General features: G+C 39.0%; 1 protein-coding gene across 1 annotated transcript in view; it reads left to right on the top strand.

The window, feature by feature from the left end:
• LOC128649468 (metalloprotease TIKI1-like) overlaps positions 1–26,989 on the top strand; it is a 188,141-nt gene that overhangs the window by 158,228 nt on the left and 2,924 nt on the right. The window contains exons 4-6 of the mRNA XM_053702751.1: positions 1,119–1,293; positions 7,445–7,538; positions 13,099–13,350. Coding sequence (XP_053558726.1) covers positions 1,119–1,293; positions 7,445–7,538; positions 13,099–13,350 — 521 coding nt within the window. The remainder of the gene's footprint in view (positions 1–1,118; positions 1,294–7,444; positions 7,539–13,098; positions 13,351–26,989) is intronic.

Raw genomic sequence — 26,989 nt, 5'->3', positions numbered from 1 at the left:
TCTGAACACCAACAATAAATTATGAAGTACATTTACAGATTTGTATCCTTTTTATATAACTCAAGCATACACTTTCCTTTTTTATTTATTTTTTATTATAATTGTTATTGAGGTTACAAGGAAAAAGACAGTTATGCAGTAGAATGTAAAACATGGCAAAATAATAGCACAAAAGAATTTGTCAATACAATATGCACAAACATATTATCATTTCTGCAAAAATGATGTCTAGATATAGAGGTCTGGTTCAATATAATAAAATAACAATAGTGATCATTGTAAAATTAAATTCTAGAGCTACCAGCACAATATTCTGTAGTATTTGCATGCTAGGAATTTCTATCCAATACTGAAATGTACTAGATTATCATCACAAATTAAAGGAATAGTCCAGTCAAAACTAAACTTCCATGATTCAGATAGAGCATGCAATTTTAAGCAACTTTCTAATTTACTCCTATTATTAATTTGACTTTGTTTTCTTATTATCTTTATTTGAATCTATGCTTAGTAGCTGGCCCATTTTTGGTTCAGCACCTGGGTAGCACTTGCTGATTGGTGGCTACATTAAGACACCAATCAGAAAGTGCTACCCAGATGCTGAACCAAAAATGGGCCTGATCCTAAGCTTACATTCTTGCTTTTTGAAATATAGATAGCAAGAGAACAAAGAAAAATTGATAATAGGAGTAAATTCTAAAGTTGCTTAAAATTGCATACTTTATACTCCTACTCAGTGAGAGACTGTGCACGTGTCCGACTGCGAGAGATAGGGCGCTAGGCCTTAAAGGATTGGTGCTAAATAGACAAGTTGGCTGGAGAAGGGCGGGAGCAGGTGGGACCGTTACGCTGCAGAAAAAAAAAAAATGTTAAGAGTGGCAGGGAGGGGGAAGGAGAGAGGGTTAAGGAGGGAGGGGGGATCCGAGGGTAGGGAAAGGTTCTTGGAGGGAGAATGGGTAAATGAGGGAGGGACTTGGACACATTTTGGCCGTGTATAAGACTTGTATATATATATATATATATATATATATATATATATATATATATATATATATATATATATACACACGCATTGTATACACACATTTATTTATGTATTTTTTTTATTTTTTTTCCAGGTTCCTAATTTTATAAATTCCACATTACCTCCCCAAGAAAGAACTATTGCTCAAGAGATTGATAACTATTTTCGCCAAGAACTGATTTACAAAAGAAATGAGCGTATGGGGAAGAGAGTTAAAGACCTGCTTGAACAGTTTCCGGAGAAAAGCTTTTTCTTTGCTTTTGGTGCTGGTAAGTAACTACTGTGCATATAATGTATTCCCATATGACTGACATTGTTCATACCTTTACTATTCCTACCATTACCACTTACTGCACCTTCCACTCTATAAGGTGATCCAGGCAGTTTACAAAATGGTTTTCAGCAGCTCCATAATATTTATAAGGTGAAAACACAATGAGATGGCAAATTAACATTTATGTACAACAATGAATAATTACACATTTGTTTGCAATTATTCACAACACTCCAAACCAAGATCTAATATTTTGTTGAAGGGCCATTATAGCAGAAAAATTACATATTATTTTTTAGAACATTTAATTTTATAACTAGTGACCCTGAAATTCTGTTTTTAACCTCTGCAAAGGGCTTTAACACATAGTTAAAGTACCACTTTGAGACCTGCTGGTCCCGAGTGGGAACAGTCGCTGATCCATCTGTGCAACTAGCTCCTCAGCTGTACTTTACCTATGTGTTTAACCACTTAATAGAGTTTAAACACATAGTATTACAGAGTTGCTAGTTTTAAACTTACCTGTTCTAACAAATTAGAGTATGTAATAATTTGATTGTAATGGTCCTTTTAACTCTTTCACTAAATATGTAAACAATTAAAAGGATTATCCTAGCTTTGTGAAGGAATAATCTAGATTTTATTAAAGACACAGAGACGAATATTTGCATTACTTTCCTTTACTACTCGTGTGCAGCCTTAAAAGTACATATAACACATAAACAGTTAAAATAATACAGAGAAAAAGAGTCTATATAACTAGCCAATGAGAATGCTAGGTTAGAGACCAGAGAAAAAATGGACCAATCAGAAGATCCATATTGACCATAAACAGACCAATATGCACCCGATCTTCCTCTTTCTTGCTTGATGGTCATAACAAAGAATCTTTTGAAGAAACAAAACAGTCCCAACAGTCCAATAAACAAACATAGGACAAAACAGAACCATAAAACTTGAAGAAACTTTAGAGAATTTTGTCTTGGAGAAATCTCAGGGAAGGTGGATGAACATCCGAAGATCCATCTATGTCTCCATGAAGTTGAGGATGTCTTGATTGAAGGAACAAATACAGATTTAATTAATGTTGTTTGAGTAGTTGGTAACTAAAATAAAATATATATCATTAGTATTATAACAAATAAAATAAAAGTATGGGTTGGGAGAAGACAGAAGAGACGTGGGAAATATTCGTCTCTGTGTCTTTAATAAAATCTAGATTATTCCTTCACAAAGCTAGGATAATCAGAGTTTTATTACAAGACCAGAGACTTCATATTTGCATGTTTAAAGCAATTATTGAAAAAGATTTAGAGAGGCGTGTTGAATGGGTTTAAAGTAGAAATGTTTACAAGTGAAATCGGAGGACCAGTCTGCTGCCTTCAAAATTTCCTGTAAAGGGGCAGATTTTAAAAGGGCTTTAGAAGCGGCTGATCCTCTAACTGAATGAGCTGTGAATGAAAGATCAATTCCAGCCTCAGACATAACCCATTTAATCCACCTTGCAATAGAGGTAGGAGAGACAGGAGCATGAGGAGGGACAAAGGACAGTAAGAGTTGATTGTTAGAAGAATCTCTAGAAAAAGTTTTAGTTTCATAGGCTTTGAGACAAGACACAACACAGAGAGAGGGTTAATTTGGAAAATAAGGATAAAAGATAGAAGAAGATAAGGTCTTAGTTCTACGGGAAATGAGAAAAGTGACACCTTCAGGAGAAAAGGATTTAGAGTTGAAATCAAGAGCCCAAACATCGGAAACCCTGCGAAAAGAGATAAGGCAAAGAAGGGTAGCTAGTTTAGCTGAAATTTGTTTTAATGAAAGTGAATCATTAGAAGGCCAAGATTTGAAGAGAGAGAAGATTAAATCTACATCCCAAAAGAAATTATGTTTTGGGGTAGGAGGTCTTTTTAATCTAATAGATTTGAGTAGACTACATATTAAAGGATTCTTTCAAATAGGAAGATTATTAATAAAGTAATGTCTAGCAGAAATAGCAGATCTAAAAAGATTAATAGTCCTATAGGCTAGACCCAGGTCGAAGAGATGAGAGAGAAAATTAAGAATTTGAGTTAGAGGGGCAGAAAAGGGATCCATACTCCTAAGCATGCACCAGCTAGACCATCTGGACCATGCGGAAAGATAGGATTTGTGGGTTCCTGAGAGCCCTAGCTGAGTCCGAAAGTTTGAGGAGATTTCTGAGTTCCCCTTAATCGACCAAGTTATCAACCTGAGAGATTGATTGAGAATGAGATTATGTGGATTGCCTTCTGGGTCTAGAAGAAGATCTGGAAGAACAGGGAGGAGAAGAGGAGGCTTGAAGGACATCTCGAGAAGAGAAGGATACCAAGCTTGAGTTGGCCACAGGGGAGTTATTAGAGTTAGAGATAGAAGGTTCCTGCGAACCACAGAAATTGTCTGAGCAATCAGGGGAAAAGGGTGGAAAGCATAAGCTCCTTGATTCGGCCAGGTTTAAAAGAAGGCATCTATTGCCAATGCATCGGGATCTGGACGCCAGCTGAAGTAGAGGGGAAGTTGGCGATTGAGACGAGAAGCAAAAATGTCCGAAGAAAAAGGACCAAGAAAGATTGAATAGAAAGGAAGATATTCCTGAGAATTCTCCAATCGCTGGAATCTCTGAGAAAATGAAAACCCCAGTCTGCTGCTGAATTGGAAAGACCTGGAATATACTCTGCCTTGACAGAGATATTCTTGTCTAGACAAAGATGAATAAAATCCTTGGTTATATTGGACAGATTTTTCGATTTTGTGCCACCTAACCGATTGAGATATCTCACTGCTGAAATGTTGTCCATCCGGAGAAGAATGAAAGCAGGAGCTAAGGATTTTACAAAGCTTTTTACCTCAAAAAAGATCTGGCCAAAAGTTCCAAACAGTTTATATGTAGGTCTTTCTCTTCTGCGGACCACTTCCCTCCGGTAATGGATGGACCGCAACGAGCGTCCCAGCCCGATAGACTGGCATCGGACTCTATGACTAAGTCTGGGGTTTTCCCAAAAATAGCTCTCCCATTCCAATCTTCCATGTGGCAAGGCCACCATGAAAGCTCCTCTCTGGTTTCCAAAGATAATGGAATGAGATGAGAATATAAAAAACCTTTCTGAAGATAAGAGATTTTTAACCGTTGGAGTTCGCGATAATGAAGAGGGGCCAGAAAGATAGCCTGAATGGAGGATGAAAGTAACCCAACTATCCTGGCTATCTGCCTGACCGAGACAAATTGTTTGTTGAGAGTCTTGGAAATTTCTTTCTTGATGTTCTTTATCTTTGATAGGGGCAAACTTAAAGTGGCTTTCGTTGTATCCATAAGAAAACCAAGAAAAACTAAAGATTTGGAAGGAATTAGTACTGATTTTTCTTTTTTTACAAGGAAACCTAAATTTTCCAAGCGATTTATTGTCATGGTTAATTGGGCTTGAAGAGAAATAAAATTCTGATTCATCAGAAGAATATCATCCAGGTAAATAATTAAACAAATTCTTCTGAGTCTCAAAAAAGAGACTACGGGTTTGAGAAGTTTTGTAAGAATCCATGGGGCGGAGAACAGGCCAAAAGGAAGACAAGTGAAGCTCCAAATTTTCTCTTCCCAAGTAAAGGTCAGATATTTCCAATGTTCCGGAGCTATAGCAACTGTGAGATAAGCATCCGAAAGATCTAACCTGACAAGCCAATTGTTGTCCAAAAGACAGTCTCTTAGAAGATGAATACCTTCTAGTTTGAAGTGGTTCTAAACAACATAAGCATTGAGAGTTCTTAGATTTATAACAGGTCTGAACTGGTCGTTTTTCTTTTTTACTAGAAATAGGTTGTTGAAATAAGCTAAGTGAGGATTTAGGTTTTGAAAAATTGCTTCTTTTTTATGAAGATTTTCTATCTCTTTTTGAACCAAAACTTTGTCTTTTTGAGAAAAATGAATGGATTTTGGGAATGATATTTGAACAGGAGGAGATATGAAGTCTATTTGGACTCACTTCTTTCTTCGTTCAATAATGATGGCAAAGTTGGTGTTACCAATAAAAGATAAAATACGTTGAACCTATTCCCTTACGAGAGATGGATCCATAGGGGATTCTTTTAACACTGCCTCTTCAGACAATTCAAAAAGTTTGATAATAGGGCCAATAGAATCAAGACGTTTGTCTTGGCAATTCCTCCAGGCTTTATCTAAGCCTTTCTTTATCTTATATCCGGGAGATCCAATAAACTTAAGAATCTTGGGATCTATATCTGGGGTAACTTTACAATTTTTGGGAAGTAAAGGTCTAGGGCATTCAGCTCTCATATTATTTCTAGACCTTTTCTTTAGAGTTTTTTAAAGTTGGAAATCCACAAAAGTTACAATTTCCATGGGGGGAAACCACTCAGAGGACCGAGGATGATGCAAAGTATCTGCATTAAAGCGAGGATTGCCTAAGGCATCTGTAAAATTAAAATCATCCTCATCCAAATGTTTTTATTTTTTAGAATGTTTTTTAAATGTTTTACATTTAGGTTCAGAATAAGAAGAGGAGTCTGATTCATAATTATTAGATGTAGAAATATCTGAATCCTCAGAAAAATTATCAGAATTACAAGAGGTTGAGGAATCTGAAACCTTGTCTTTAGAAATAAGTTTGGATTTTTTAATTAAAACTCCCTTTTTATGCCCCTTGGGAGTAAGGGGTCGTCTGGCGGATGTTTTACTTCCTTTGCCGCAAGGAAGATTGGATTCTTATAGTGTATGTTTAGATTTACACACAAGTTTCTTGCTTGCTTTTATAGCGCTAGAAGGAGCTTTCCTTTTAATTGCTTTCTTAGCAGAGATTTTTGCCATTAATGAAGTCATATGAGACATTAATTTTCCCAAGGAGTTATCAATCATTTTCTGAACAGATTGTTCTGTTAGGGGATTATGGGAAGAATTGTCTTGAGACATATTAAAATAATTAAATGAAAAAACACACTTGAAAAATAACTAAGAATTAATTTCAATAATAAAATAAATTAAGAGACTTGAACCCTTAAGCAACACAAAAATAATAATTTAATACTCTGAAAATAATTTTATATATAACAATAGGAACGTTTTGTATAAAGATTAACTTTTCTGACAGAAAACAAATTGTTTTAGAGAATAATGTGAGAAAGTGACCACCGGAGGGCAGTAGCAACCTGAAAATAAAATGGAGAAACAAAATTAATGATGAAGGAACAGTAAAGGAAAAAAGAAACTGAAACCAAGGCAAAGAGACAGAAAATTACTTTAGCCGGTGAAAGAGGAGGCGTCGACAGCTCTTCTGAGGTAAAAAGAAGGCGGGCTGTGACGTCACGAAACGAATGCCCACAAAATGGCGGCGGACGTCGTGACAAGAGTAGGAAGAGAGACTTAGAACAGAGGTGAGGGAAAAAACTTGAGACTTGGGCAAAAAACGTAATATGAAAAATTTGTGAAGCAGGGTAGATTGAGGATGGGGAGTTAGAGGAAACGAAAAACGAGCAGGTAAATAAAAGTAAAAACGGAATGAAAATAAAAAATGGAGTAAAATATGTAAATAAGGAAACAGGAAAAAGGAAAAAATTATACAGTAACGGGAAAAATAAATAATAACTTAATAGTTTAATATTTATCAGAGAATAATAATAGCACACTTATCTTGTTGCTGAGTAGCAAAAGAAAGAGGAAGATGGGGTGCACATTGGTCTGTTTATGGTCAATATGGGTCTTCTGATTGGTCCATTTTTTTCTCTGGTCTCTAACCTAGCATTCTCATTGGCTAGTTATATAGGCTCTTTTTTCTCTGTATTATTTGAACTGTTTATGTGTTATATGTACTTTTAAGGCTGCACACAAGTAGTAAAGGAAAGTAATGCAAATATGAAGTCTCTGGTCTTGTAATAAAATCAAATGGACTAAACATTATTGACTCCCATGCACTTTCACGATGATTGTAAAACTGGAGTTTTTTTACAGCTATTGACTGGCTTTTTAAAAGCTTATTTAAGAACAAGAAAATAACAACTTCTGTGAATTTAAAACACTAGTTTAGGTAATCTAAGGCTTTCTACTTGTTTGTCTTAGTTCCTGAAATTCTGGTAAACAGGTGCATTTGTATAAAGCATTTTATTCATTGTAACCTTGTTGTTTTCAGGCCACTTCATGGGCAACAACACGGTTATTGAGGTTCTACAAAAATATGGTTATGATGTGCAACACACTCCAGCTGGTCGATCAGTTGTCAACAGGTACGTGCTGTAGTTTTTTTAAAGAAATCAGTGGGAAAACCCTTGCTGGAAGATTTAAAGGAACAGTCTCCAGTTTTGCGTAACCAACATTGTTGAAATGAATATACTGTATAACCTCTAAGTTTGCCTGTTTCTAAACCCCTGCAGGGCGCCCCTTATCTCAGTGCTTTTTAAATCTTGCACAACAGCCAGCAGGGTGAGTGGGGCACCCGCCCAGGGCCTCACACTTTGGGGGACCTGCAAAATTTGGGGTTAGGTTATGAGAAAATGCAATGTACATCCTGTATTTAGTTTATGAAAAAGTGTTTATGGCATCAGGAGGTGTAATATTTAGTTATATTTTTTATATAGGTAACACTGAATGTTTGGACATAGGTGAACCATACAGGGGGAGGGAAATACGGGTGCTGGGTTGAGGGGCCCCACAAATTTGTCTTGCCCAGGACCCCGTAAATGCTAAGTGTGGCCTTGACAGAAGACAGTGCTAGTTCAGGTGTGTCATATAGATAAAATTGTGCTTACTCCTATGGAGACTGATATTAGTTATACAAGAACCAGCACTGATTAGCTAAAATGCAAGATTGTAAAAAGCCATTAGATAAGGGGGGAGTTTGCAGGGGATTAGAAACAAGGTAATCACAGAGGTAAAAAGTATATTAATATAACAGTGTTAGTTATGCAAAACTGGGAAATGGGTAATAAAGCGATTATCTATCTTTCAAACAATAACAATTTTCAATTAGACTGTCCCTTTAAGCATACTTTATTTATAGGAATATTATAAGGATTACAACTAATGTACAACTGCAATGGAGCTGAAGTATTGTAAATTAGGGGGAAATCTAAGAGCCCAGAAGCATATTAAAGGAACAGTAAACACTTTGAGATTTTAAAATAAAGGGTTTAGTTATATATAGCCAAACAACTTTGAAATATAATTTATTTATTTTGCCCCTATTTCTTTACTTTAGCTCTGAAAATTGTGGCTTTTCTGAATTCTCAAAACTGAAAATGCACCCTACTGACCTCAAAACTAAACCTGCTACATATTTGTCCCTAATTGGCTTCAACTGACAACTAAAAAACAATGCACTAACATAATTACCCCTGATATCCATGTTATCTGCAGATTCAAGCCCTGTAAAGGCTCCTCCAAATAACATAAGCAGTGGATGGAGTTTAGCTATTGAAAAACAAGTGAAGCAAATAAGATGCTAATTTTGTTTTAAAATGTTTAGACTTGGCTGATGTGTTAGTCTATGTTAAGACAAAAGAAAAGTGTTTTGTGTCATTTTGAATAAATTAATAATTACAAATTAGAAAAAAGAAAAACATGCACAAGTGATGCATTCATGTTGCAAAATGCTAAAAAAAAAACCCAGAGCTAAGCAACTACATATAGCAAAACCTTTATCCAAACTGCTTGGGACCAGAAAAGGTTTGAATTTCTGCATCTTTAAACCCTTAAGGACAAGGCCATTTTTCAATTTCTTTCCCTTAAGGACCAGGGCTATTTTTACATTTCTGCGGTGTTTGGGTTTAGCTGTAATTTTCCTCTTACTCATTTACTGTACCCACACATTAAATGGACTTTCTAAAGATACCATTATTTTTATCATATCTTATAATTTCTATAAAATTTTTTTATAAGATATGAGGAAAAATTGGAAAAAACACACTTTTTCTAACTTTGACCCCCAAAATCTGTTACACATCTACAACCACCAAAAAACACCCATGCTAAATAGTTTCTAAATTTTGTCCTGAGTTTAGAAATACCCAATGTTTACATGTTCTTTGCTTTTTTTGCAAGTTATAGAGCAATAAGTACAAGTAGCACTTTTCTATTTCCAAACCACTTTTTTTCAAAATTAGCGCTAGTTACATTAGGACACTGATATCTTTCAGGAATCCCTGAATATCCCTTGACATGTATATATATATTTTTTAGAAGACATCCCAAAGTATTGATTTATGCCCATTTTGGTATATTTCATGCCACCATTTCACCGCCAAATGAGATTAAATAAAAAAAAATTGTTCACTTTTTCACAAATTTTTTCACAAACTTTAGGTTTCTCACTGAAATTATTTGCAAACAACTTGTGCAATTATGGCATAAATGGTTGTAAACACTTCTCTGGATCCCCTTTGTTCAGAAATAGCAGACATATATATCTTTGGCATTGCTTTTTGGTAATTAGAAGGCCGCTAAATGCCACTGCGCACCACAAGTGAATTATGCCCAGCAGTGAAGGGGTTAATTAGGGAGCATGTAGGGAGCTTCTAGGGTTAATTTTAGCTTTAGTGTAGTAGACAACCCCAAGAATTAATCTAGGCCCATCTTGGTATATTTCATGCCACCATTTCACCGCCAAATGCGATCAAATGAAAAGAAACATTCACTTTTTCACAATTTTTTTCACAAACTTTAGGTTTCTCACTGAAATTATTTACAAACAGCTTGTGCAATTATGGCACAAATGGTTGTAAATGCTTCTCTGGGATCCCCTTTGTTCAGAAATAGCAGACATATATGGCTTTGGCGTTGCTTTTTGGTAATTAGAAGGCCGCTAAATACCGCTGCGCATCACACGTGAATTATGTCTAGCAGTGAAGGGATTAATTAGGTAGCTTGTAGGGAGCTTGCAGGGTTAATTTTAGCTTTAATGTAGAGATCAGCCTCCCACATTACACATCACACCCCCTGATCCCTCCCAAACAGCTCTCTTCCCTCCCCCACCCCACAATTGTCCCCGCCATCTTAAGTACTGGCAGAAAGTCTGCCAGTACTAAAATAAAAGGTATTTTATGCTTCTGTGTAGGATCCCCCCCTTAGCCCCCAACCTCCCTGATCCCCCCCAAACAGCTCTCTATCCCACCCCCTCTACCTTATTGGTAGCCATCTTGGGTACTGGCAGCTGTCTGCCAGTATCCAGTTTACAAAAAAAACCCTGCTTTTTTATATTTTATAATTTTTTTCTGTAGTGTAGCTTCCCCCCAGCCAAAGAGCAACCCCCCACGCCCACCCAGATCCCTTAGATGTACGTTTACAATTATTTTATACCCACTCTATCTAACTTTTTATTTTTACATTGCTGTAGTGTAGCCGTTCCCACCCGCTTCCACCCCATGCACGCGCCCGCCCTCCCGTGCACGTGCGCACGTCTCCGTGCGCACCCCCGACGGTCACGCCCCCGATCCCGCCCCCCTCCACGTCATACATAACATCGATGGCCTCCCACTGCAGCTCCCACCCACCAACGATACCGGCCACCGATGTCCGGTGCAGGGAGGGCCACAGAGTGGCTCTCTCTGCATCGGATGGCCAAGGGGTGTTATTGCAGGATGCCTTGATGTCGAGGCATCACTGCAATAACCGGAAAGTGGCTGGAAGCGAGCAGGATCACTTCCAGCCGCTTTAAACCCCTAATGTCGTACAGCGTACATCGCTGGTCTTTTAAGACCAGGTTGTGTGTGACGTACCCTGTACAACATGCGTCGTTAAGGGGTTAAAATGGTAGTTTGGAGAGGATGGAATGAAGTGTAGCCATCAATATCTCATGGCATTAGGTAATATGTACATGTTATATTACAGCATATACTGTACATGTAACCTAAAGGTAGTTTTATTTAATTGTAATACTTTTGTATACATAGTACTATCAGAAAGACAGTACAGTACTTTAATCAGAAAGGGAATAATTGTTGTTTTAAATAAATCTAGACTATTATTTGCATTTTAGAACATAAAAACCTAAGACACAGAAGATTGTTATTTACAGGCAGGGGGAAAATATTTTTTGATATATATATTTTTTTTTTAATATTTAAAACGTTTGGATTTCAAAATAAGTTTGAATTTTGTAATTCCAGATTTGGTAATTTGTATGCCCCTATTTTATTTTAATAAAGCAGGAGGTGCCCCTTTAACAACTTGTGTTCACTCTTTCTAGTTTTGTGGGAAAAACTCCAAGCTTTCAGCATACCATAATGCCACCCAATGGCAAAACAATGTAAAAAGGGAAACTTATGCTCATCCATAAGTTTTGATTATAATAACATCTCCAGTGTTAGTCTTTTTCCATTTGTATATATTTTGTCAGTAGCTCCTGATTAGATATCTGATGACCGCTGCTTGTTAAATACGGCAAGCAGGTTCTTGTGAGAAATTGCAGCCGTAGGGGCTTTGATAAATCGAGCCCTTTGTATTGATCCAAGGACAAGCATCAGTAGGAAGGAAAAAAACACCTCTCCAGTTCTTCAGTTAGTCTGTGCAGATCACTCCCTAATACTCTCACACTTCTCCATTCCTTAGTGAACATGCACCATTATAGACTATTGCCCTTATTCTTGCAGGAAATCCCTCAGACCAGCTCTGTAAGAGCAGTCTACTGCGTAGCCGGTTCAAGTACTGTGCTGGGCAGCTAGTAGGTAAAACACTTATGCTCAGTTAACTGGTGGTAATCTGACTGTGAGACTCAGAGTCAGGTGCAGCTTATTACGTGTAGGTGAAAAGGTACACCAAGAGGGGTAAATGTCCAAACCACCTTAAAGGGACATTCTGGTCAAAATGTAAATACACATAGATGAATTGCTTCTTTGAAAAGAAACATATTTGCAAAATACATGTATTGGCAAAAATACTTCTAGTAAAAGTTATCACTGTTTTATTGTTAAAATTTTTCTCTGCACATGCATGTGAAGCATAGCTAGGTATTGTCAGTACACCAGCATTTTAAATACTGCAGCTGCTTAGAGCACCAGTGGGGTTTGTATCATGCCAGCAATTAACACATTGAGTCATTACAAGATGGTACAAGCACCTTAGACTGCCTGAGGAAGTGCTGTGTTTAAAATGCTGGGGCACGATGCATACTTAAAATCACTTTTTAAACCGCAATAGCTTATACTAGCAGCATTTTTGCTAATATATATATATTATACTACAAACATGCTTCTATTCAAAACTGAAATGCATCTATGTGGATTCCAATTCTGGCTGGAATGTCCCTTTAAGCTCTAGATAGTTTCCTAACAACACAGATTCAGCCTCAGTAAATACACCTTTGGCATTGTTTGACCCATGTACCTCCTCTGAGAAAAAGGCTTATTATTGAAGCTGACTGCATATATTTATAATCACCTCCTGAGAGTGTTAAATACATGTTATCAATTCAAGGTGTGAATCCCAAACACTCACAGCAAAAAAAGCTGAACATGGATGAGTAAAAGTAAAATGACTGAATAAAGTAAAGTGCGTTTGTAAAACGTAATATAATACTGTACAACTATCTTCATTTTGGTGTATTTGAATGTGACACTTATACTGTGATAAAGAAAAGTTCACATCAAACTGATATTTAACCCCTTAATAAATGCAGTTATGCTGAAAATCAGGTTCCCTGAACTGGGGCCTCATATAAAAAAAGATGATTCATACAATTCTTAATATAATTTGTATCCATCATGTTATTCCTAAATGTCCAGTTTAGTCATAGCCAATTATTAGCTGACTAAAAAAATTTGATTTTTAAACACATCCATTTTTGTTTTCCAGTGGCAAAAGTAAAAAGACATCAGCAGTTTCATCTTCTTCATTAGCTGTGGGACGGTCGTCAGCTCCGTACACAACCACCTCAAGAACTAAACAGTCTGGGAACTCACATAAGAATGAAGAGATATTGCCCAACTTAATGCTCTCTGAAAATGTAGACTTTATAGAAAAAGTTGAAAGAAAATACAGAAAGAAAAAGCCGAAGAGAGGAAAGCATCGCCATTTCAGTGATCTCTGGGTTCGCATTCAGGAGAGGTAACTCTAAAAATTCTTACTACTTGTATTGAACCTATGTGCAAATACGTATATCAAAAGGGACATGAAATACAATTTTGTTCTTTAATAATCCAGAGCATACAATTTTAAAAACATTTCCAATTTTACTTCTCTTAACAAATTTAACAATGCCACTCCCTGCCCGCGCACAGCCAATCACGCGCAGGCAGGAGCTGTCAATCTCATCCAACCGGGGAAATTAAAATTTTCCACCTAAGAGATGGAGAAGAGGGTAGGAAGCAAAGGTCTGATGACGGCTGCTTGTAAAATACGGACTGCAGGTTCTCTTATAAGAACCTGCAGTCATAGATGGGCGAAGGGCTTGATAAATCAAGCCCTATATAGCAGCAGATTTGCAAGAATGTCTCCAAACACAGGAAGGCTGCACTGTCTGCAAAAGCATTCTTGCAAAACTGCTGCCATATAGTGCTTCAGACATGTGCACAATCCTGAGCCTACCTACCCGTGTTTTTATTTTTTTTAAATCAAGGGATATCAAGAGAACTAAGTATATTTGACAGTAAAAGTAAATTAGAAATATACACTATCTGAATCATGAAAGACCATTTTTGCACTTCACATCCCTTTGTTTGGGGCAATATGTCACTGGATTTCAACAATATCATACAGAAATGTCACCTGCAACAAAAATAATGGGGGCAACACCCGGCTGATTTTACTGACTGACCAGCTAAAATGTTAGCAAAAGATAAGCTAATATCTGCTAATATTAAATGTGTTTCAAGGTATTAGAAAGATTTACACTGCCCACACCTGGCTACATTATAATACCACACAGCTGGCTACATTATAATACCACACAGCTGGCTACATTATAATACCACACACCTGGCTACATTATAATACCACACAGCTGGCTACATTATAATACCACACACCTGGCTACATTATAATACCACACACCTGGCTACATTATAATACCACACAGCTGGCTACATTATAATACCACACACCTGGCTACATTATAATACCACACACCTGGCTACATTATAATACCACACACCTGGCTACATTATAATACCACACAGCTGGCTACATTATAATACCACACACCTGGCTACATTATAATACCACACACCTGGCTACATTATAATACCACACAGCTGGCTACATTATAATACCACACACCTGGCTACATTATAATACCACACACCTGGCTACATTATAATACCACACAGCTGGCAACATTTTCTGTGGAGAACACTGAACAAATAGTAGGGACTCCTGTAAGGGTTGGGTGCTCACTTAGTGCTATAAGTTATTAAAAAGCAATGAATTGCTGCCCTCTCACGGGAGCCCTTGGCAATATTTTAAATGATAGCTGCTTCTACATTGGCATTCTGATACCGTGGGCTGTTCAAGGTCACCATTAGTGTCCCTATACATTTTGTCTACATTTTAACAGCAATCCCATTTAAGAAAGAGACAAGTTGAAATAATAGAGTGAGACTGTTGCAGACTGCTTAGTGTCTTAGTATAAATTATATTCTTTAGCTCAATTATATTTTTGTTAGTAATTATATCTGATAAATTCACATGATGATTATGATTTTAATATTAATTTCTCTTGTAAGGTGTATCCAGTCCACGGATCATCCATTACTTGTGGGATATTCTCCTTCCCAACAGGAAGCTGCAAGAGGATCACCCACAGCAGAGCTGTCTATATAGCTCCTCCCCTAACTGCCACTACCAGTCACTCTCTTGCATCTCTCGACAAGATAGGAAGTAGCTAGAGAGATGTGGTGAATTTATGTAGTTTATCTTCAATCAAAAGTTTATTATTTTCAAATGGTACCGGAGTTGTACTGTTTTAGCCTCAGGCAGAAAGTTGAAGAAGGGTCTGCCTGTGTTTTTTGATGATCTTAGCAGGTTGTAACTAAGATCCATTGCTGTTCTCACACATAACTGAAGAGATGAGGTAACTTCAGCTGGGGGAATGGCGTGCAGGGTCTCCTGCTATGAGGTATGTGCAGTTTAAATTTTTCTAGAGAAATGAATATGCTAGAAAATGCTGTTAATACCAGATTTATTTAAGGTAAGCCTGATTACAGTGATTTAATAACGACTAGTATCATGCTTGCTGTAAAAGGTAATATTCTTATTACTTTCTCACATTACTGAAAATAAGATAACGTTTGCTGGAAGTGTTTAAATGTTTTTTTCTACATATTGGTGATAAAACTTTATTGGGGCCCAGTTTTTTCCACATGGCTGGCTATATTTTGCCTAGGGATAGTTTTTTATGGCCCTCTCACTGTGAGTACAGGTTGGGAGGGGCCTAATTTCAGGCCTAAATCGTGCAGTAGTTTTTGCAGCTTGAGACTTCCAGCTTCCCTGAAGGAGTCCCCTGAACACTTAGGACCTCTACAAAGGGTTTTTGTGCCTTCAAAAGTCGTTGTATGGGCAGGTAGGGCCACAGCAGAGCTGTGGCAGTTTGTTGTGACTGTTAAAAAATGTTTATATCTTTTTTTGATCCGGTTTTGAAACTAAGGGGTTAATCATCCATTTGCAAGTGAGTGCAATGCTCTGTTAGTCTATTATACACACTGTAAAAATTTCGTAAGATTTACTGCTTTTTATCACTGTTTTTCAATTTCTGACAAAATTTGTTTCTCTTAAAGGCACAGTACCGTTTTTATTTTTTGCTTGTTTACATTTATCAAAGTGTTTTCCAAGCTTGCTGGTCTCATTTCTAGTCTGTTTAAACATGTCTGACATAGAGGAAACTCCTTGTTCATTATGTTTAGAAGCCATTGTGGAACCCCCTCTTAGAATGTGTACCAAATGTACTGATTTTACTTTAAGTTATAAAGATCATATTCTGTCTTTAAAAGATTTATCACCAGAGGAAATTGACAAGGGGGAAGTTATGCCAACTAACTCGCCCCACGTGTCAGAACCTTTGACTCCCGCTCAAGTGGCACCAAGTACATCTAGCGCGCCCATGGCGTTTACTTTACAAGACATGGCGACAGTTATGGATCATACCCTTACAGCGGTATTGTCCAAACTACCAGGGTTACAAGGAAAGCGAGACAGCTCTGGGACTAGAAAAAATACAGAGCTCTCTGACGCTTTAGTAGCTATGTCTGATATCCCCTCACAATATGCAGAAGCTGAGGCAGGAGAGTTTCTTTCTGTGGGTGATTTTTCTGACTCAGGGAAGATGCTTCAACCTGATTCTGATATGTCTACATTTAAATTTAAGCTTGAACACCTCCGCGTGTTGCTCAGGGAGGTTTTAGCTACTCTGGATGACTGTGACACCATTATAGTGCCAGATAAATTGTGTAGATTTGATAAATACTATGCAGTGCCTGTTTACACTGATGTTTTTCCAATACCTAAAAGGTTTTCAGAAATTATTACTAAGGAATGGGATAGAGCAGGTGTACCGTTCTCTCCCCCTCCTATTTTTAAGAAAATGTTTCCAATAGATGCCGCTACACGGGACTTATGGCAAACGGTCCCTAAAGTGGAGGGAGCAGTTTCTACCCTAGCTAAGCGTACAACTATTCCCGTTGAGGACAGTTGTACTTTACTAGATCACTGCTGCTGCGGCCTTCTGGTTTGAGTCTCTGGAAGAAGCCTTACAGGTAGAAACTCCATTGGATGATGTACTTGACAAGCTTAAAGCGCTTAAGCTAGCCAATTCATTTGTTTCTGACGCCGTTGTTCATTTAACCAAACTAACGGCTAAGAACTCAGGTTTTGCTATACAGGCGCGTAGGGCGCTATGGCTTAAATCCTGGTCAGCTGACGTTACTTCAAAGTCTAAGCTTCTCAACATTCCCTTCAAGGCGCAGACCCTATTCGGGCCTGGACTGAAGGAGATTATTTCTGATATTACTGGAGGAAAAGGTCACGCCCTTCCTCAGGATAGGTCTAATAAATTAAGGACCAAACAAACTAATTTTCATGCCTTTCGAAACTTTAAGATGAGCGTGGCATCAACTCCCTCTAATGCAAAACAAGAGGGAAATTTTGCCCAGTCCAAGCCGGTCTGGATACCTAACCAGGCCTGGAACAAAGGTAAGCAGGCCAAGAAGCCTGCTGCTGCCTCTAAGACAGCATGAAAGATCAGCCCCCGATCCGGTAACGGATCTAGTAGGGGGCAGACTTTCTCTCTTCGCCCAGGCTTGGGCAAGAGATGTCCAGGATCCCTGGGCGTTGGAAATTGTGTCCCAGGGATATCTTCTGGACTTCAAAGCTTCTTCCCCAAAAGGAAGATTTCACCTCTCACAATTATTTGCAGACCAGATAAAGAGAGAGGCATTCTTACATTGTGTTCAAGATCTCCTAGTTATGGGAGTGATCCACCCAGTTCCAAAGAAGGAACAGGGACAAGGCTTCTATTCAAATCTCTTTGTGGTTCCCAAGAAAGAGGGAACCTTCAGACCAATCTTAGATCTCAAGATCCTAAACAAATTTCTCAGGGTCCCATCTTTCAAGATGGAGACTATTCAAACCATCCTACCTATGATCCAGGAGGGTCAATACATGACTACCGTGGACTTAAAGGATGCTTATCTTCACATTCCGATACACAAAGATCATCATCGGTTTCTCAGGTTCGCCTTCCTAGACAGGCATTACCAGTTTGTGGCTCTTCCCTTTGCCTACGGCACCAAGAATCTTTACGAAGGTTCTGGGGTCACTTCTGGCGGTCCTAAGGCCGCAGGGCATAGCAGTAGCCACTTACTTAGACGTCATTCTGATACAGGCGTCGAATTTCCAAATTGCCAAGTCCCATACGGACATTGTTCTGGCATTCCTGAGGTCTCATGGGTGGAAAGTGAACGAAAAGAAGAGTTCTCTATCCCCTCTCACAAGAGTTTTTTTCCTGGGAACTCTGATAGATTCTGTAGAAATGAGGATTTACCTGACAGAGGACAGGTTGTCAAAACTTCTAAATTCCTGCCGTGTTCTTTATTATACTTCTCGCCCTTCGGTGGCTCAGTGTATGGAAGTAATCGGCTTAATGGTAGCGGCAATGGACATAGTTCCGTTTGCCTGCCTACATCTCAGACCGCTGCAACTCTGCATGCTCAGTCAGTGGAATGGGGATTACACAGATTTGTCCCCTCTACTAAATCTGGATCAAGAGACCAGGGATTCTCTTCTCTGGTGGCTATCTCGGGTCCATCTGTCCAAAGGTATGACCTTCCGCAGGCCAGATTGGACAATAGTAACAACAGATGCCAGCCTTCTGGGCTGGGGTGCAGTCTGGAACTCTCTGAAGGCTCAGGGGTCGTGGACTCAGGAGGAGGCACTCCTTCCAATAAACATTCTGGAACTAAGAGCGATATTCAATGCTCTTCAGGCTTGGCCTCAGCTAGCGGCAGTGAGGTTCATCAGATTTCAGTCGGACAACATCACGACTGTAGCTTACATCAACCATCAAGGGGGAACAAGGAGTTCCCTAGCGATGTTGGAGGTTTCAAAGATAATTCAATGGGCAGAGATTCACTCTTGCCATCTATCAGCTATCCATATCCCAGGAGTAGAGAACTGGGAGGCAGATTTTCTAAGTCGTCAGACTTTTCATCCGGGGGAGTGGGAACTCCATCCGGAGGTGTTTGCACAGTTGATTCAACGTTGGGGCAAACCAGAACTGGATCTCATGGCGTCTCGCCAGAACGCCAAGCTTCCTTGTTACGGATACAGGTCCAGGGATCCCAAGGCAGCGCTGATAGATGCTCTAGCAGCACCTTGGTCCTTCAACCTGGCTTATGTGTTTCCACCGTTTCCTCTGCTCCCTCGTCTGATTGCCAAGATCAAACAGGAGAGAGCATCAGTAATTTTGATAGCACCTGCGTGGCCACGCAGGACTTGGTATGCAGATCTGGTGGACATGCCATCCTTTCCACCATGGACTCTGCCTCTGAGGCAGGACTTCTACTTCAGGTTCCTTTCAACCATCCAAATCTAATTTCTCTGCGGCTGACTGCTTGGAGATTGAACGCTTGATTTTATCAAAGCGTGGTTTCTCCGAGTCGGTCATTGATACCTTAATACAGGCGCGAAAGCCTGTCACCAGGAAAATCTATCATAAGATATGGTGTAAATATCTTCATTGGTGTGAATCCAAGGGTTACTCATGGAGTAAGGTCAGGATTCCTAGGATATTATCTTTTCTCCAAGAAGGATTGGAGAAGGGTTTGTCAGCTAGTTCCTTAAAAGGACAGATTTCTGCTCTGTCTATTCTTTTGCACAAACATCTGGCTGAGGTTCCAGACGTGCAGGCGTTTTGTCAGGCTTTAGTCAGAATCAAGCCTGTGTTTAAACCTGTTGCTCCGCCTTGGAGTTTAAATTTAGTTTTTAAGGTTCTTCAAGGGGTTCCGTTTGAACATTTGCATTCCATAGATATTAAGCTCTTATTCTGGAAGGTTCTGTTTTTAGTAGCTATCTCCTCGGCTCGAAGAGTTTCGGAGTTATCTGCTTTACAATGTGATTCCCCTTATCTCATTTTTCATGCAGATAAGGTAGTGTTACGTACCAAACCTGTTTTTTTACCTAAGGTGTTATCTAATAAAAATATCAATCAGGAGATTGTTGTACCGTCACTGTGTCCTAATCCTTCTTCAAAGAAGGAACGTCTTTTACACAATCTTGACGTGGTTCGTGCTTTAAAGTTTTATTTACAAGCTACTAAAGATTTTCGTCAAACATCTGCATTGTTTGTTGTCTACTCTGGACAGAGGAGAGGCCAAAAGGCTTCGGCAACCTCTCTTTCTTTTTGGCTAAGGAGTATAATACGCTTAGCTTATGAGACTGCTGGCCAGCAGCCTCCTGAAAGGATTACAGGTCATTCTTCTAGAGCGGTAGCTTCCACATGGGTTTTTAAAAATGAGGCTTCTGTTGAACAGATTTGTAAGGCGGCGACTTGGTCTTCGCTTCATACTTTTTCAAAGTTCTATAAATTTGATACTTTTGCTTCTTCGGAGGCTATTTTTGGGAGAAAGGTCTTGCAGGCAGTGGTGCCTTCCGTTTAAGTGCCTGCCTTGTCCCTCCCTTCATCCGTGTCCTATAGCTTTGGTATTGGTATCCCACAAGTAATGGATGATCCGTGGACTGGATACACCTTACAAGAGAAAACATAATTTATGCTTACCTGATAAATTTATTTCTCTTGTGGTATATCCAGTCCACGGCCCGCCCTGTCATTTTAAGGCAGGTGTTTTTTTATTTTTAAACTACAGTCACCACTGCACCCTATAGTTTCTCCTTTCTCTTGCTTGTATTCGGTCGAATGACTGTTAGTGGCAGTTAGGGGAGGAGCTATATAGACAGCTCTGCTGTGGGTGATCCTCTTGCAGCTTCCTGTTGGGAAGGAGAATATCCCACAAGATCACTTGAACGCTGCTTAATTTAACGAGCATCAGGCTAGAGCAACCTCAGAGCTGTGGTTAACTGTTACGCTTGAATAAAAAGTGTCACAAAACACATCAAAAATACAAAGGGACAGTCTAGTATAAATTAAACTTTCATTATTCAGATTGGACTTTTAATTTTATTTAACTTTCCAATTTACTTTTATCACCACATTTGCTTTTTTCTCTTGGTATTCTTAGTTTAAACTAAACATAGGTAGGCTCATATGCTAATTTCTAAGCCTTTGAGAGCTGCCTCTTATCACATGCTTTTTAAATCTCTTTTCAACACAAAGAGACAGAAAGTACACGTGGGCCATATAGATAACACTGTGTTTAGGCACAGGGGGTTATTTAAGATCTAGCACAATACAATGCTAAATTTAAGACAATATAAACGGTCACAGTCATGTGATCACGGGGCTGGAAGAATGTTCCTAGATACAAGGTAATCACAAAGGTAAAAAGTACATTAATATAAATGTGTTGGTTATGCAAAACTGGGGAATGGGTAATAAAGGGATTATCTATCTTTTAAAACAATAACAATTCTATGGTAGACTGTCCCTTTAAAAGTACAGTTACACTCATAATACATACTATTGCATAAAAAAGTAATAAGGGCTCAAAGATATGAGGTCTCAGGTATTTGAAAAAAAAAGGACGGCAAAGGGCTTTAACATAGAGATACATACATATACATGTCTAAAGATGTATGTGTGTATATATATATATATATATATATACTGTATATATACTGTATATATGTGTGTGTAAATATGTATTTATGTATTTATATGTGTTTTTATGTATTTAGAAAAACATATATACACATATAAACACATAAATACATATGTATACATATATCAACATATACATAAGTGCATTGAAGCCCTTTAAAGTCAAGTAGATGAAAACATGTAAAAACATATTTATGTAATATTCATATCTAATAAAGTGTTAAACTATATATTTACTGTAAATATTTCACATTCCATTGTTCTTCACATAGGGGAATATGTTCTCTGTATTTATAAATAGATATTTCTATATATATATCTGTATATATATATATACCAATATATAATCATATAGATATATTGGTATAGATGTATATTGTACCATAATACCATCAGATATATAGAAATATGTATTTATGAGAAATGATGAGTGATATTCTGATATGGTGATATTCTAAGATATGGTGAGTCCAGGGGTTCATCAATTACTGTTGGGAATACCACTCCTAGCCTGCAGGAGGAGGCAAAGAGCACCACAGCAAAAGCTGTTAAGTATCACCTACCCTACCCATAACCCCCAGTCATTCTCTTTGCCTCTGTGAAAGGAGGAGGTGAAGTTTTAGTGTCTAATGATTTTCACTTCAATAAAGATTTTATTATTTTGAAAGCCAGAGTAGATTTGCTCTGATCTTTCCCTTCAACATTGGGTATAGCTGTGCTCCATGTCAGTCTCTTCAGTAGGGCAATGGTGGCTTTAGAGCAGTTAGGAACTTGTGGAGTGGACTTCACTGTGTTTTCCTAACATTTTGCTGCCCTGATATAGAAAGCCAGAGTATGTTTACTCTGTTCTTTCTTGTTTCCACAGGTCCCTGTAAGGAGTGGCATCCTTCCATACCATGAGGACTATCTCCCTGTCAGATAGTCTAAAATGCAGGTAAGTGCCTAATGTCTTCTGGGGTGGATAGGAGACTGGCACTTCATGATTAATAATAAAGGATAAACATGTTTTTTATTATTCCTGCACACATAATGGGACAAACATCATGAATTCAGGGTTATTACAGACAGAGGCAGGCACTATGCATAGTGACAGAGACTATAATTTAACTCCCCTATTGCAGGGGTTAATTTTATTCGTTGGCATAATTCAGAAACTTTATTTGAGAAACAAATTACATTGCATATTGTGTTTTCTCCTCAGTAACGCTTTGAAAAAGCGTCACAGTATTCGGCTCCATTTTCCTAGCCTTCTCTTCTGGTCTGAAGTGCGCTTTTTTCTGTCAGAGAGACAGCAGCTTCAAACCAGCATCTTTTCCTCTGTTCAGATGATAGTTTTTTCTGCTAACTGCTTCAAATATCTGTATGAAGGGCAGGTAGGCACCTCAGTAAATGTGCTGAGGTGTAGAGGGGCATATTTACACATATACATCATTATTTAAATTTTTGTCAGTTTGAATACAAAAGTATTAATTCAAACATACTTGAAAACTGTCTTGTGGGGTACTGATAGCCATTTTTGACTGTATTTAAAACAAATATTTTTGCAGAACACAGTTTCTTAATTTTTTATTGTCTCTTAAAGGGACAGTACACATGCAGTGCCCTGCGTTTCCTCTCAATCTCCTGGAGGAGTTTATTTGCAAGCAGAGATAGCTGCCCAGGTATCCTCTGCGGTATCTGCAGCATTAGCTGCTATTCCCAATCTTCAGGGTAAACGCAAGAGGAAGTTTAGCTATTCAGATTCTAGGGTTGCTGTACCGAATTCTGCTACCCAGGTTGCCCTTTCTCATAAGTCTGATGAGGAAGATATGTCAGTAACCTCGGAGGGTGAAATCTCAGATGTGGACAGCGTAATTCCTTTATCTGATGCTGAAGTTGTGTCCTTCAAATTTTAGCTTGAAGACCTCTGTGTACTGTTAAAAGAGGTTTTAGCTACACTTGACGACTCAGATATTCCTACTGCTGTCATCCCTAGGAAATCTAACAAACTAAACAAATACTTTGCTGTTCCTTCCTTGTGGAGGTATTTCCTGTACCAGACCGTGCCACAGAGATTATAGCAAAGGAATGGCCTTGGATTCCTTTTTCTCCTATTGCTGACTCAATCAAGGATCCTTGGCAAACAGTGCCCAAAGTAGAAGGGGCCATTTCTACTCTGGTAAAGAGAACCACTATTCCAATTGAGGACTGTTGCTCTTTTAAAGATCCAATGGACAAGAAGCTGGAGGCTTATTTGAAGAAAATGTATGTTCATCAAGGTTTTCAATGGCAACCTCTGATGTGTTTTGCCACTGTGACAAGTGCTGCAGCCTATTGGTATGATGCCTTGACTGAATCACTTCAGGTTGAGACTCCTTCAGAGGAAATTCAAGATAGGTTTAAGTCTCTTTAGTTGGCCAATTCCTTTATTACTGATGCTACCTTGCTGGACATTAAGTTGGATGCTAAGATTTCTGGTTTTGCTGTGCTATCACGCAGAGCATTGTGGTTGAAATCTTAGTCAGCAGATGTTTCCTCTAAATCTAAGTTGCTGGCAATTCCTTATAAGGGTAAGACCTTGGCTGACTGAAATTATCTCTGATATCTCTGATATTTCGGGAGGAAAAAGATCTTTCCTTCCACAAGATAAGAAAAATAGACTTAAAGGACATCAAAGTATTTTTCGTTCCTTTCGAAATTTCAGAGGAAAGTCTTCCCCTTCCTCTTCCAAGCAGGAACAATCCAAACCTTCATGGTAGCCCTCCCAGTCTTGGAACAGGGGAAAACAGTCCAAGAAGCCTGCAGCTGACTCTAAATCAGCATCAAGGGTTTGCCCCTGATCCAGGATCGGATCAAGTGGGGGGCAGACTGTCTCAGTTTTCTCTAGCATGCATAAGAGATGTCCCAGATCCCTGGGCTGTGAAAATAATATCCCAGGGTTACAAATTGGAATTCAAGACTTTTCCTCCCAGGGGCAGGTTCCACCTCTCAAGATTATCTGCAGACCAGATAAAAAGAGAGGCGTTCTTGAAATGTGTTCAGGATCTTTCCTCCCTGGGAGTGGTTGTCCCAGTTCAGGAACAGGGTCTAGGTTTCTATTCCAACCTGTTTGTAGTTCCCAAAAATGAGGGAACTGTTCGACCCATTTTATACCTAAAATGTCTAAACAAGTTCTTCAGAGTACCTTCCTTCAAGATGGAGACTATCCACTCCATTCTTCCTTTAGTGCAGGAGGGTCAGTACATGACAACCATAGACCTTAAGGATGCATACCTTCATGTTCCCATTCACAGGGATCATCAGAAATGTCTAAGATTTGCCTTTCTGGAGAAACAACTTCAATTTGTGACTCTTCCATTTGACCTTGCCACAGCTCCCATAATTTTTTCAAAGGTTCTGGGAGCTCTCTTGGCAGTGATCCGGTCAAGAGGATTTACAGTGGCTCCCTACCTGGACGACAAATTGGTTCAGACGCCATCTTTTCAACTAGCAGAATCTCACACAGAGATCTTGTTGTCTTTTCTTCGTTCCCACGGATGGAAAGTGAATCTGGAAAAGAGCTCCCTTATTCCAGCTACAAGGGTAATCTTTCTAGGAACCATAATAGATTTCCTATCGATGAGAATTTTTCTGACGGAGGTCAGAAGAGCCAAAAATTATTCCTTTTGCCGCTCTCTACAGTCTACTGTTCGGCCATCAGTGGCTGAGTGTATGGAGGTAATAGGTCTGATGGTGGCCTCCATGGTCCTCATTCCTTTTGCTCGTTTCCATTTGAGAGCCCTTCACTTGTCTCATGCTCAGACAATGGAACGGGGATCATGCAGATCTGTCTCAGAGGATAGATCTAAACCAGTCGACAAGAGACTCTCTCCAGTGGTGGTTGTCTCAGGGCACATGCTTTCGGAGACCTTCCTGGGTGATTTTGACCACGGATGCTAGCCTGCTCGGCTGTGGTGCAGTCTGGAACTCTTTAAAGGCGCAGGGATTTTGGACTCGAGAAGAATCTGCCCTCCCCATCAACATATTGGAGTTTGGCCTCAGTTGTCCTTAGTTCAGTTTATCAGGTTTCAGTCAGACAACATAACCTCAGTGGCTTACATCAACCACCAGGGAGGAACTCAGAGTTCCTTAGCCATGAGAGAGGGCACTCATATTATTCAGTGGGCGTATTTTCTGAGCAGACATCCGGAGGTGTTCTACAACTTAACCCTCAAATGGGGGATGCCAGAGTTGGATCTGATGGTGTCTCAGCAAAATGCCAAAACTTGCAAAGTATGGCTCAAGATCTAGGGATCCACAGGCATTTCTAATAGATGCTCTGGTAGTACCTTGGGACTTCAGTCTAGCATACTTGTTTTCTCTGTTTGCTCTCCTTCCACGAGTCATTGCTCGTATCAAACAGGAGAGGGCATCAGTGATTCTAATAGCTCCGGAGTGGCCTTGCAGGATCTGGTATGTGGACCTAGTAAAGATGTCATCTCTCCCTCTGTGGAGATTACCTCTAAGGAAGGATCTTCTACTTCAGGGTACCTTCCACCATCCAAATCTTATTTCTCTGAAGCTGACTGCTTGGAGATTGAACGCTTAGTTCTATCTAAGCGTGGTTTTTCTAAGTCGGTCATTGAGACCATGCTGCAAGCTTGTTACTCGTAAGATTTACCATAAGGTATGGCATAAATACCTTTATTGGTGTGATTCTAAGGGATACTCTTGGAGTAAAGTAAGGATTCCTAGAATTTTCACTTTTCTCCAGGAAGGTCTGGAGAAAGGTTTGTCAGTCAGTACTCTGAAAGGTCAGATTTCTGAATTATCTGTTTTGTTGCATAAGCACCTGCCAGATGTGCAATCTTTTTGTCAGGCCTTGGTCAGAATCAGGCCTGTGTTCAAGTCTGTTGCTCCCCCTTGGAGCCTTAACCTTGTTCTTAAATTCTTCAGCAGGCTCCGTTTGAGCCTTTGCATTATATAGATATTAAGTTGTTATCTTGGAAGGTTTTGTTTCTTGTTACTATTTCTTCTGCTCGGAGAGTTTTGGAACTCTCAGCTTTACAGTGTGATTCCCCTATCTTATCTTTCATGCTAATAAGGCGGTTCTCCGTACTAATTTGGGTTTTCTTCCGAAAGTGGTTTGGGATAAAAATATTAATCAGGAAATTGCTGTTCCTTCTCTATGTCCTAATCCTTCTTCTCACAAAGAACGTTTGTTGCACAACTTGGATGTTGTTCGTGCTTTAAAATTTTATTTGCAGGCAACTAAAGATTTTTGCCAGTCTTGTGTCCTGTTTGTTTGTTTCTCAGGGAAACGTAAAGGTCTGAAAGCTTCTGCTGCTTCTCTTTCTCAATGGTTGAGAAGTATAATTTGTTTTGCTTATGAAACTGCTGGGCAGCAGCCTCCTGAGAGAGTTACAGCTCATTCTACTAGGACTGTATCCTCTTCGTGGGCCTTCAAAAATAAAGCTTCCGTGGAACAAATTTGCAAGGCTGCAACTTGGTCTTCTCTGCATA

This window comes from Bombina bombina, chromosome 2 (genome assembly GCF_027579735.1).
Source record: "Bombina bombina isolate aBomBom1 chromosome 2, aBomBom1.pri, whole genome shotgun sequence".
In the NCBI taxonomy this organism is placed as follows: Eukaryota; Metazoa; Chordata; class Amphibia; order Anura; family Bombinatoridae; genus Bombina; species Bombina bombina.
Note: the sequence above shows the minus strand (reverse complement) of the source record. Positions and strands in the feature narration are given on the sequence as shown.